Source organism: Cyprinodon variegatus, unplaced genomic scaffold (genome assembly GCF_000732505.1).
Source record: "Cyprinodon variegatus isolate N-32 unplaced genomic scaffold, C_variegatus-1.0 Scaffold17, whole genome shotgun sequence".
NCBI lineage: Eukaryota > Metazoa > Chordata > Actinopteri > Cyprinodontiformes > Cyprinodontidae > Cyprinodon > Cyprinodon variegatus.
The window spans coordinates 76,977-89,312 of record NW_015150470.1 but is presented as its reverse complement, the minus strand read 5'-3'; the positions used below and the strand labels follow the sequence as shown (position 1 = coordinate 89,312).

The window sequence follows — 12,336 nt, the reverse complement described above, 5'->3', positions numbered from 1 at the left end:
TCTCCAGCAGTCCAAGCCTGTAACTAACTCATAACTATAGAGATAGCTTAGGACAACCTCAGCCTCTCTAACTATAAGCATTATCAAGAGGAAAGCTTTAAGCCTACCCTTAAAAGTAGACAGACTTTATGCCTCACAGACTAAAACTGGTGGTTTGTTCCACAGGAGAGGAGCCTATTAACTAAAAGATCGGCCTCCCATTCTACTTTTAGAATATCTACATGCCCAACTTCTGCATCTAGTACTGGGGACAAGCAGGTTTATAAACTCCAGTAAGTGCAGGGCCCTTATGTGACAAGCAGTTAAAAGTTCATAACTATATGATGGAGTAAGATGATTTATGGCTTTAAAAGCAAAGGGCATGATTTTAAGGTCAATCTCAAAGGAAACTGAAATCCAGTAGAGAGGGGACAGAAGACTGATCCATGGTCCAAACGAAACGGCAAGCCTCTAAATCCTGAATTGCTATATAAGTTGTTGCTGTTTTTAACAGAAACGTCATAAAACAAAATGAGTGTCCATTTTTTTGTCTATGAAAGACATATTCACAAATGGAAATTATACTTTCAACTGGGTCTAAAATCTTTAAGCATTGTCATGTACTCTATAAGAATGCAAACATGAATCTTTAATGCTTTTCTGTTTTTATTCATCACAAGGTCACACCCTTTCACAACACACAACTTTCTTTCTTTTTTTATATATAAATGTAAATTGGCATAATAAAAGGTAAAAATTTAAGATTGGAAGAAAATTTCACTGCCCGAATCAAAATTTACTATAATAAATTCTCATTTGCACACTCTTCACCCTGTTGTTTTTATAAGGTCAGTGTCAATTTATATTTCTTTGAGCTTACAGATAGGGATTTGTATCTTAGCTTGACTGAAAATAAACTATCATCTTTTTAATGCGAACATCATATCACCATCCTAGGTATTCCTATTTCTGCAAATCACAATGTTGAGGCAAAGGATGGTATCTGACTTTTGAAACCTATTCTCACACATTTTTCTGTTTTGTGGGTTTTGATGTGGTATTACTGTAATATAACGAAGCTTCAAGTCCATTGAGACAATATTTATTGTGAATTGGTGATGTATGAATCTAAATTGAATTAAATTAAACGATTACTATGTTACATATCAAATGAAATACATCCTTGTTGTATTACTTTGGTGAGAAAGGCTCAACCTAATGCGTGACATTTGATGAAACTGCCAAAGCATAAATACAAATCTCATAAGATACCATAAAATGTACATTTCCACAAACATCACGAAGCATTGCACTACCATTTCAGATGTTCAGATATTCTATCATCTTTAAGATTACCAAAAACAAAATATGCAACTAATAGGTTCTGACACCAAAGACTCTGTAGTTCAACTAACTATAATTAGTGGTCACTGGCTTTTAAGAGGACAATAATACCCCTTGAATAGGTCAACATCAGCATTGTGAAACAACAGACTGAGGCTCTGTTCCAGTATACATTCATTGTGTTCATTACAACTTTGTTTTCTCTGGTTTACAGTCCTGTGTGTGGCTTGAAAGACCTTCATCAGCGGGAGAAAATGTCAGCCATCATTAGCTGTGTATAATTGCACACACAGGGAGACAAATTTGAGAAAGTGAGTGCTGTTTTATGGGATGCATGAGCACAGACACTGACAAAACGATAATTTCCAAGTCTTTGATGCACCAGAGTTTGACCTTTCATACACACAGCACAAACATGGAAAATTAGTCTTGTACTAATTGGTTTGGAATACGGTTGCAAACTAAATTACATCACAGAACTTGGTTTGATGTTGGATTCTTGATTTTCTTCTTTCATGAATACACTCTGGTCCTTCTGGTTTGTAATGATCAGAAGAAATTGTGGCTGGTTAACTAATAATTGTATTTATCTTCTGCATGAATGTCACAGATTCTATCACTGGCTTTGGAATATAGCAGATATTTTGTTTTCCAGTTAGTTAGAGGAGTGCTAATTATCTTATTTCTTAATAAGATCAATCTTATTTATCAAGAATCCCATAAAATCATTACTCCTAAGAGCAGGTGGGATGAATGGTTCAACAGAGCTATGGCTCTAGGTGAGTTTGGCAACTGTATTAAAAAGATATCTAGGATTATTCTTATTCTCCTCTATTAATGAGGAGAAATATCCTTTGTTTTACAAAGGGTCCTCTTATACAGCAGTAAACAATTTTTCCAGACTAGGTAGGATTCCCTTAGGCATGTGGAGCGCCATTTTCTCTCCAGTTTCCAAGCATTTTCCTTCAGAGTGTGCAGCTCTGCATTAAACAAGGGAGCCAGCTTTCTATTTTTAAGGTATTTCTTTTTCAAAAGAGCTGTGTTGTCTAAGGCAGTACCCAGAGAACTAGCAACCCCATCAACAAAACAATCAACCTGTGTAGGGGAATAAACTAAACTTTTTCCCTATGCAGCACTGCTCACCGTCACAGAGGTGAGAGTAAGTGAAACAGATTCTTTGAAATGTATAACTTTCTGATAATGATTTGCTAAAGTTAAACCGTCTTTTGGGTGAGGAGAAATCTTTTCAAGTAATCCTGATGGTTATTAAAAAGTGGTCAGAGAGGACAAGGTTCTGAGGAAATACTGTTATTTTTTCACATCCTATGCCATATGTCAGCACAACATGCAAAGCATGAAGATGAGAATGAATTGTACAAAGCCAATAGTGTCTAAGATTGCATTAAAGGCTGCACTTAAGGTATCACCTTCAAAGTCAGCATGGGTGTTAAAATTCCCCACTATTATGACACTTTCAGTATTCAACACCAAATCAGAGAGGAACTCTGAAAACTCATATAAAAATTCAGAGTAAGAAACCTGGTGGACTGGCGACCTGTCCAGGGTGTACCACGCCTCTCGCCCATTGACAGCTGCAGATAGGTGCCAGCACCCCTCGCGACCCCAGTTGTGATTAACCGTGTAAGAAAATGGATGGATGGAATGAGTTGCCTCAGTTTTTCTCACATACTCCTTGTGCTGCAGCCAAGTTTCTCTAAGGCAACATTAACCAATCTGATTATCACAAATTAAGTCATTAACTAGGAGACTTTTTGAAGAAAGTGGTCTTATATTAAATAAACCACATTTAATAATTTAAACTTTTTCCCCAATTGGAATTATTTTCATTTTTATTAGATTCTCATGCTCTCCTCTAATTTATTACATTTTGGTAATGGGCAAGACACTGTGTGGATCGAGTAATGAGTGGGTAACAGTAGAGAAGCTGCAGAGAGGTGTGTTAAACTATGACTCTGCTTTCTGGTCTGCACCCTGGGTGGTCAGGGTTTTGGAGGACTAATAAATGTGGCCAAATTCCTAGAAAGAAGAGCTGCACCATCAAAAGTGGGGTGAATGCCGTCTCTCAGAATCAGACCAGGCTTTCCCCAAAAGGATTGCCAATTATTATTGTAGCTCATGTTGCTTTCAGGACACCACCTAAACAATCAGCAGTTGAATGATGACATTCAACTAAACATGTCATCACTGGTCAGAGTCCCACATTCTCTTGGCAAACTTACACACCGAAGCAACACTAATTTTAGTGATCTCCGATCTGTGTAACTCGGTGTCATTACCGCCCGTGTGAATAATAATCTTACTGTAATTAACCTTATCCTTAGCCAGCAGCTTTCAGGTAGAATTTGAGGTTGCCCATTCTGGCCCCCAGCAAACATTTTACTATTGTCCCTGGTGTCTCTAATGCCACGTTTCTGACTATGGAGCTCCCAATTACCAGAGTGGGCTTCTCAGTGGGTGTGTTAATGAGAGAGGAAAATCAGTTACAAATGTGGACTGGTTGGTGATGACCAGTTGGCAGAGATTCACAACTATTTTTTCTGTGTACCGTTATCCAATTGCCTGGCTGCTCAGGCACTGTTGGAGGACAACTATGTGGGGGGGCCTACTTTAACTCCTGGATGTTCAAAAGCCTTAAGGCTGTATTCTAACTCTGACACCCTCGCCTCCAAAGCTAAAAAACACAACACATACCATCCATTTTCCTTCACGCTTATCCCAGCTGGGGTTGTAAAGGGTGCTGGTGCCTATCTCCAGCAGTCAATGGGCGAGGTACACCCTGGACAGGTCGCCAGTCTATCGCAAGGCAACAGAGACTAACAGGACAATTAACCATTCACACTCTCACAGCTAAGAAGAATTTAGAGAAGCCAATTAACCTGTAACCTTGTCATGTTTTTGGACTATGGGGGATAGCTGGAGTCCTTGGAGAGAACCCACACATGCACAGGGAGAACATGCAAACTCCATGCAGGAAGACCCAGGGCTGGGAATCGAACGTTCTTGCTTCAAGCCAGCAGTGCTACCCACTGTTTCACTGAGCAGCCCTATTAAACAAACATTATCACTAAAGGAGGCAGAGGAATAACTGAACATCTGACAAAGAGAGCAGGAGAGAGGAGAGGAAGAAGTAAGAGTTGGAAAAGAGTCAAGAGAGGGAGAGAGAGAAGCCATAACTATGCTAAGCTTCTAGACAGTTAGAGTTACTTAGATACAGAGATATATCACACACAAAATAACTTTCAAAGTTAGGAAAACTATTAATTCATCTAAGCCTTCAACTTGTATGTTAGATCCAGTTCCAACCAGGTTATTTAAGGAAGTATTCCCTTTGATCTTGTCCTTCATTTTAGATGTGATTAATCTCTCACTGTTACAGGGATATGCACCAAAGGTTTTTAAGGTTGCTGTAATTAAACCTTTACTTAAGAAACTGTCTCTTGACCCAGATGGTCAGTGATAGACCTATATCCACTCTTCCTTTCTTATTTAAAATTCTTGAGAAAGTATTTTCCAAACAAGTGTGTGGCCACCTACTGTACATCATAATGAACTTTTCGAAGAGTTTCAGTCTGGCTTCAGAGCTCATCATAGCACTGAAACAGCCCTGGTGAAAGTCGCTAAAGATGTTCTCATGGCTTCAGATAATGGACTTGTATAACTTTGCTCTCAATCTGCAGGTTTACTAGTGGTTCCTAGAATTTCTAAAAGTAGAATGGGAGGCAGATCTTTTAGGTTATCAGGCTCCTCTCCTGTGGAAGCAACTACTAGTTTTAGTCTGTGATGCAGACACTCTGTCTACTTTTAAGGGTAGGCTTAAAACTTTCCTTTTTGATAAAGCTTGTAGTTAGATTGACTCAGGTTATCCTGAGCTTAGTTATGCTGCATTAGGCAAAGACCTAGTCCCATTTGGTCCCTAGCACTCAATTTTGTGCATTCATGTGTAAGGTTAGTGTGTCCCAATAGTTATAAGAGCTAGGGGGAAGTGCCCCCCCAATGCTTAAAATGATCCCTTCAGACCGAGTGAGATCGGGAGCCTACTTCGGAATGGAGTGGCTTCCCAGAACTCAATCAGTGAAAGGAAAAATGCCACAGCTGTTAAAAAGAACTGCACAAATGTATGCACAAAAAGTATATTTTACAATATATACAATTAACCACACATTTTTTTTACAACATGTTGGGATATCTTATTTAGATGTAAATACAACTGAATTCCCCAAAAGGAATACAACTGTTGTGTTAAAATATGAATATTGCAAAAATACACAACGCACGTGCTAACTTGTTTTCACTTGTATTGATTTTGCATTTCAGAGTTTATTTGCTCGGTAGCTTATTGCTCTGCATACTTCAGTTATAGTCACGTGATACTGCCGCAGTTGAAATTGTAACCCATCAGCTTCTCTTCTCTTTGCAGATTCGTTTATTTCTTTTCAAACCATATGCATAGACGCAAATAATACAACAACAAAAAAAACAACCCTAGCCAAGTTTTTCTACACAGCCAAACATTGACCTGTAAAACTAATGCACAGCGGCACTTCTGTTTGTTTGTCTTGACTTTTAATGAGGCCGCTTTTCTTTTAATCAAATCATCCACTGTCATTAGTTTCCAAGCCGCCAAGCATACGTAATACTCAAACATGGGTTTAAATAGCAGCTATTTCTAGTTTCTGATTAAAAATGATAATTCTGCTCTGAGTAGTCGGTGACTGTGAAGTTGGCCTGCCTTTCTGTTTGTGCAGCTATAAAAGCTGCGTACTCTCAGGCTGCGCAGTTACTCAGTCCCTTCTGCATTTCGGAGAACATTTGTGGAGAGACGCTCCTAAGGATGTCCGCGGCTCTGCGCGCTCAGCTCTTTCTCTGTCTTGTTTCCCTGCTATCTGGAATTGGACTCACTCGTTACATCGAGGTACGATCAAACTTTGAAAATGTTAAAATAAATCAGTCTTTAACAAAAACTTTGAAGAATAAACGTTTGTTTGGTTATAATGACTATGTGTGTACCATGCAGGACATCGATGCTTCGGATGGATTGTATTCTCTGATCAGTTTGGCCCAGAAAAGAGACTCAGAGGATTTTATTTTTCGCCGACCTCTTAGTAAGATCCCTTCAGAACATTTGTTTTTCTTTTTTAAAGAGTAAGAGTTTCTAAACTTGCCGAATTACATTTAATTAAAAAGTATTCCTAACTCTGTAACTAAATTTTTTTATGATGATTATGGTGTTTTGTTTCTGCGCCCATTCTGAGGAATTACAACAAAATCTTGTCCAGATATGCATTTGGCAAATCAAATCTGAATGACAATGTAGATATGTCTAAGTCTATTAAAAAACTACAAAATGCATTCAGAAATACACAAATATGCTGCAATATGGTAAAATGTCAATAATGTACATTTTCAAACTGATTTACATCAGGAGACAGATATTTTGCCGTTCAATTATTCCAAGGTGGCATGTTGCAGCACATTGATATATATATGTGTTTTTTTTTTTTTTTTTTTATCAGCCCTCTCATCAGTCAGATGACTAATAGGCAAGCTGGCTGTAAAAAGACACTATAAAAAGAAGTATATAGACCAATGAAGCACTGCAGTTAATAAAAGGAAGTTATTGATAAGTAATACTTATTTAATTTTGTTGTAAATAGTGCCATTTGAGAAAATATTTATTTATTTCTTTGTTTATTTCTTTATTGATTCGTATAGTATGGTACTTTGTTAATTGCACTGTTTCCCAAAATGCATTATCCAACCTATACATTTTCCTCTACTTCTTTGACCTGATGATAAGCCAATATACAGTATATGCATATATCAATACAACTAATTTCATAGTATTCTTAAACAACATAGCTTTTTCCAAAAAGAGAAAGACAAAATATACAGTGAGGTAAAAATCTGTATTATATTTTAATAGCAAATAGGAAGGAAAAACAGGAACTTATGCTCTGCTGTATATATTTGGAAATGTTTTCTTAGTGAACAAACTATTTTTTTATGTTTTGAGGCGTGGCTCACCTATCAAACAAGGAGTTCTCTGATTAAGTAAACAATTTCAAAAAGTAATTAATTTTTTTCTCTCTTTTTAATATAGTATTTGTGGCTATAGAAAGGGCAACTGAAACCTGGGACAAAACTATAGAGAAACCGTGAATTTCATGAATAATCGTGAAACCAGTTTGAAAATATCCTAAATAGGTCAAAATAGTTGCAAAGACTTGCATTGTCTTGTGAATTCCCAGCAAAACATCTCAGAAAATAGGGATATTTTATAAATACAATGCGCTCTGAAGTATTTGAAACTCTGTGTTTTTTAAAGGATGCTTGGACATGCTGGCAACTGAAGGCTATTTCACATTTGTTGCAACTCGGCCACAGCTGGCTTGTGCTGCCTTCATCATCGCTGAGCCCAGTGAGGTCATCATTCTTGAGCTCTCTGACGTCAGCATTGACTGCAGTGCTGGAGACTTCATTAAGGTGCTTTCAAGCAATTGCCAAAATAACCTCTGTTCTCTGAGCAAAGGGCAGTAAGTTCAACACATTCTGTTTCATCACCTTCTATTGAATTAAAACAAATCCAAATAGGGTTAAGGCAACGTTTGAGGGGAAAATACCACTGCAAAGCCTCTGTACTTTCCCAAGAGCAAATGTGGGAGGAAAACAGCTTCAGTTGGGGATCCAAGGCTGCCAGTAACATTTCCGTTTCGGTTTAAGCAGGCAAAACTGGAAAACGTTTTTTTGGCAGAGGGAAAGAATGAGAACATGTTTAGACTCTTTGGGTTCAAAATAGGGATTAGGGATGATCTACGGTTTCGGAAAAACAGCTGAATGAAAGACAATATAGCAGCCAGTAAATTAAATCATAGTTTTTTCAAGTGAACAGCCAATGGTTTAAAGTCCAACACACAGGTTCTCATCTGCTGTTCATTTCATGTCCTGCTGAATATAAAATAATGAGACGAAATGTTGCAACCCTTATTTAGGTTTATCCATTATCATAAATAAAGATTATCTAATTAATGTCAACTCAGATTTAAAAGATTTTTTTTTCTAGCATCATCAATCCTATGACAACAATCTTCCTTGCTTTATACTTAGCCAATTCTCTATCTGTTCTTGGTTTAGATTTTTGACGGCTGGGTTCTGAAAGGTGAGAAGTTCCCCAGCAGCAATGACCATCCTCTCCTCCCACACGAGCGCTACACAGACTACTGCTCGTCTGCTGCATCAACAGTCTCCGGCCGGTCCTCCCAGAATGTTGCCATGATCTTTTTTCGCATTCATAGCCCTGAGAGTGGCTTCACCCTTGCTGTTAAAAAAGTGAACAACCCTTTCCGTGAGTTTAACAACTTAATATTCAATTCACTTTAGTTCAATTAGAAAAAGCTTCATTGATATGAAAGGGTAATGACAAGTTGTAGTAACTGAAAGTTTTTTTGATTGAGAAATAGAAATATTCCAAAGACATCTACAATTTAATGCCTTTGATCCATGTCATCCAGTCATGTCCGTATAATTAATAGTAAAATAAAAAATAGTGTTACAATTTTCCTTATTGTTTCTGATAGTGCTTGATTTCTCCCTTGACATTTATGCTCCATCAAGCATAAATTTATGATAAGGGAATCATATAAATAAAAATAAAAAGGATGCACCTGTTTTCTTGCAGCTTAAAGAGCACCATGTTAATACTGTGCCAAGCAACATAATCATTTAGACAAAGATGCAAAGATCCCATGAAGATTGCTTTCAGGGGATTAGAATTAAACATTTTAAGGTAAACAACATTAATGTAAAAGTAGTTATAATTAAACTTTCATAAATTTTATACAAATTTGACTGTAATCCGCTCACTTATTAATATTAGTGGGTGGAAAAAAACTTTCTAAGTTAATCTTTTATAAATTAACTAAATGTTTTGACTACAGCTTGTTCCAATGTAGTGTGAATAAACTGTGACCGGTTCAAGCTATGTTTTATCCTAACTTGTCTCATCCCTGGTAACACCCTGATTATGTCCAATTTGTCACATAAGGTATCCATGATGAGTTTCTCAGGTGATGATGGAAATGTTTGAAATCTGAAACCTCTCTTCCTGTTTGTGTTCATGTAAAATGTGTGTCTGTGTGTTGTGTGTGCAAAGCCTGCAACATTATGTCCCAAAATCCAGAGGGCAGTTTCACCATGGTGATACAGCACCAGCGCCGCAACTGCAGCTTCTCCATCATCTACCCAGTGGAGATCCGACTCACGGATCTGAGCTTAGGGGATGCCAAAAACAATGAGATCAGCCCGCTGGTAAGACTCAGATTGACAGAAATACTTCTTGTAGATGAAGGAATAGTTTGAGATAAAGAAAAAAAAAAAACTTGGCCATTGTACTGGAGTCCTTTATAAACAAATTATGTTTGTTTAAAAACTTGCTAAAACACCTTCAACAGAAGGTTTTAATTGATTTATTTTAATTTACTTTTTGAAGCGAACCCTATTCATCAAAGGCAAAGTAACGAGTTGCTGATAGTTTTTGATGTTGCTTAGGCATGTAAGGCATCTACAAAATCTGAAGACATTTGTACAGTGCTTGCAAGATTTCACAAACCCTATTAGTGCCTGTAAATAATGCACTTTTTTCAGATTTTGACCTTTAGTCTGAAAACACAACTGACTCATATGTAGTTCTTTTCAAGATTTGTTGGTCACTTAATTATAGATAAATTGAGTGTTTCCAAACACTGTATATATTGAATTAAACAATAAAATTGATTTAAAAAAGCAGATTAATTGTAAAGATAAAAACATGATAAAAGCATACAATAAAACAAATAAAACAGTTGGACCACAACCTTAAATTAATGATGCCTAATTAAATAGTTTGACTTCAACAGTCAAAGGCAGTTTGAAACGAATTACCTTTTAACTTTGACTTTCTCTGTCTTCTTCTCTGATTTTGCTCCAGATTAGCAGAGCCTAGGAATTAAATAATGCTTCTACTGTACTTCTGGGTGTACACATTTTTTTTTTTTTTTTGGTAACTTGTTTTAAGAATTAAAAACGACATAAACCCTCTGTAGTCAAAAGTCAATCAAGCCTTGACCTCTACTGTTCCTGTTGAATTACTGCCTTTTTTATACATTGAAATCCTTACAGAAAAAAATTGTGAAAGAAAATACATATGGTTTCTAACTATTTATTTTTTTTACTGCACACAAATCTATAATTTACAAAAATAAAGTAACTTTTACAGCTTCTGCCATTTTAACAATTGATTACTCAACAGATATTTAAGCATTTATGTCATAACTTTTTAAGTTAACATCTTGTTGCGTTAGAGAAGTTTTCAATTTATGGATTTTCCTCTGATGAATATGGAGCAAATGTGTTTCCAAGGAAAAAAGGATTCAAGGCATAGATTCTGTCGTTGTTTTTATATAACTGCTTGATAAAACGCAGATTTTTGTATGGTTAGCATACCTCAATCCCACACCTGAATATATTTATTTCATCTAAAGTAACTCATGACATTTTCTTTTTTTCCAGTATTGCATTATCATGCATTTGGCTCTGTATTATACAGAAATATTTTACAGTTGTGAATATGTATAACATCCTGCCTCATGTATGCAGCTGTCAGTTTGCATGCATGTGGCAGAATGTGCACTACACATGTGTCACTACAACAAAATCAACACAACTGCACCACTAGTATTGACATGACAATAAAAAATAAGACTGCTGGAATGCAATTATGAAGAGTTATTCACCATGGAAAGAAAACAGACAACTCATACAGCATTAAAATTTTATTCTGAGTCATCTTTTTAACATTTTTAACAAAACAAAACTGTGACATCACAGCCAAACGGATGTGTGCTGCTGTGAAGCAGAAGTTTTCTGTGAATCTTCCAAAATGTATACACTGTTCACATTTTTTAAATGGGAACAAACGTCAAGATTGAACAGCAAGGGACATCAACTGCAAATGATCCACCTTCATAGAAGTAGTCATTTTACTTTGTGTGTGTACTTTATCAGAGACAGATATGGCCAGGCTGCTCAGGATCTGGTGACTATGTGGAGCTGCTGGGAGGAAATGGAGTAGACACCTCCAAGATGTTCCCTGTAGCCGATCTGTGTTTCTCCCTCAGTGGGCTCGGTAAGTCTGCTTTATCCAATTTCATTTCTTTAGCTCACATCACCATCATAATAGCTGCATTCTATTCTTTCATTTTTAACAGAAGCTTTCTATTTTTAATTATACCCTGACTGTTTTGTGTAAAGCAGAATAATGACCGTAATATAGCTTCCTGTTTTGTTTCTACTCTCTAAAACGCTATCAGGTCAGCAGTGAACAATGCTTTTAAATTGCTAGACGATTTAGAAATGGAATCCTTCAAAATGATAACATGCCACATGACGTAAGCCCAAACATTTCCAATGTAAATTTTGACATTTTATGCTGGTTTTATATAACCAAAGCACTTATTAATTATTCTCTTTGTTGAAAAACAGATCCAACGTGGACTCTCTGTTGTAAATGCTCACAAAATGTATTATTTATTTTTTGAATAGCAATATGATCAAAGAAGTCATGTTACTATGCGTTTTGCACTGCTAGTAGGTTACATTTCAGATTTATGGAATGGCTCAAAAAAGGAAACATTAAACAATGTTATCTTAGAAGATATTTTTGTATTATTTTATATAGAACACTTTGTGTTTCCCTCATGACTATTAGAGAGCAGTTAAAACAAAGACATTTTAAATGTCTCCGTATTTTCTAAATAACCCAAACATGTGTCAGATGATGGATGGATGGATGGATGGATGGATGGATGGATGGATGGATGGATGGATGGATGGATGGATGGATGGATGGATGGATAGATAGATAGACGCACGCACAGTGGAATACTCTGTGCCACATACTTTCAAAGTCCCTAAAATCTCCTTTCTTCTGTATTCTGATGCTCAGTTTAAACTTCTGCC

At 36.6% G+C, this 12,336-nt stretch overlaps 1 protein-coding gene across 1 annotated transcript in view; it reads left to right on the top strand.

Moving 5' to 3' along the window:
• Positions 1-6,138: 6,138 nt before the first annotated feature.
• The window catches only part of LOC107092340 (corticotropin-releasing factor-binding protein-like), a 13,638-nt gene continuing 7,440 nt past the window's right edge, over positions 6,139-12,336 (top strand). The window contains exons 1-6 of the mRNA XM_015386750.1: positions 6,139-6,256; positions 6,359-6,446; positions 7,670-7,827; positions 8,476-8,686; positions 9,494-9,648; positions 11,383-11,503. Of these exons, the coding sequence (XP_015242236.1) occupies positions 6,176-6,256; positions 6,359-6,446; positions 7,670-7,827; positions 8,476-8,686; positions 9,494-9,648; positions 11,383-11,503 (814 nt within the window). The 5' untranslated portion in view covers positions 6,139-6,175. The remainder of the gene's footprint in view (positions 6,257-6,358; positions 6,447-7,669; positions 7,828-8,475; positions 8,687-9,493; positions 9,649-11,382; positions 11,504-12,336) is intronic.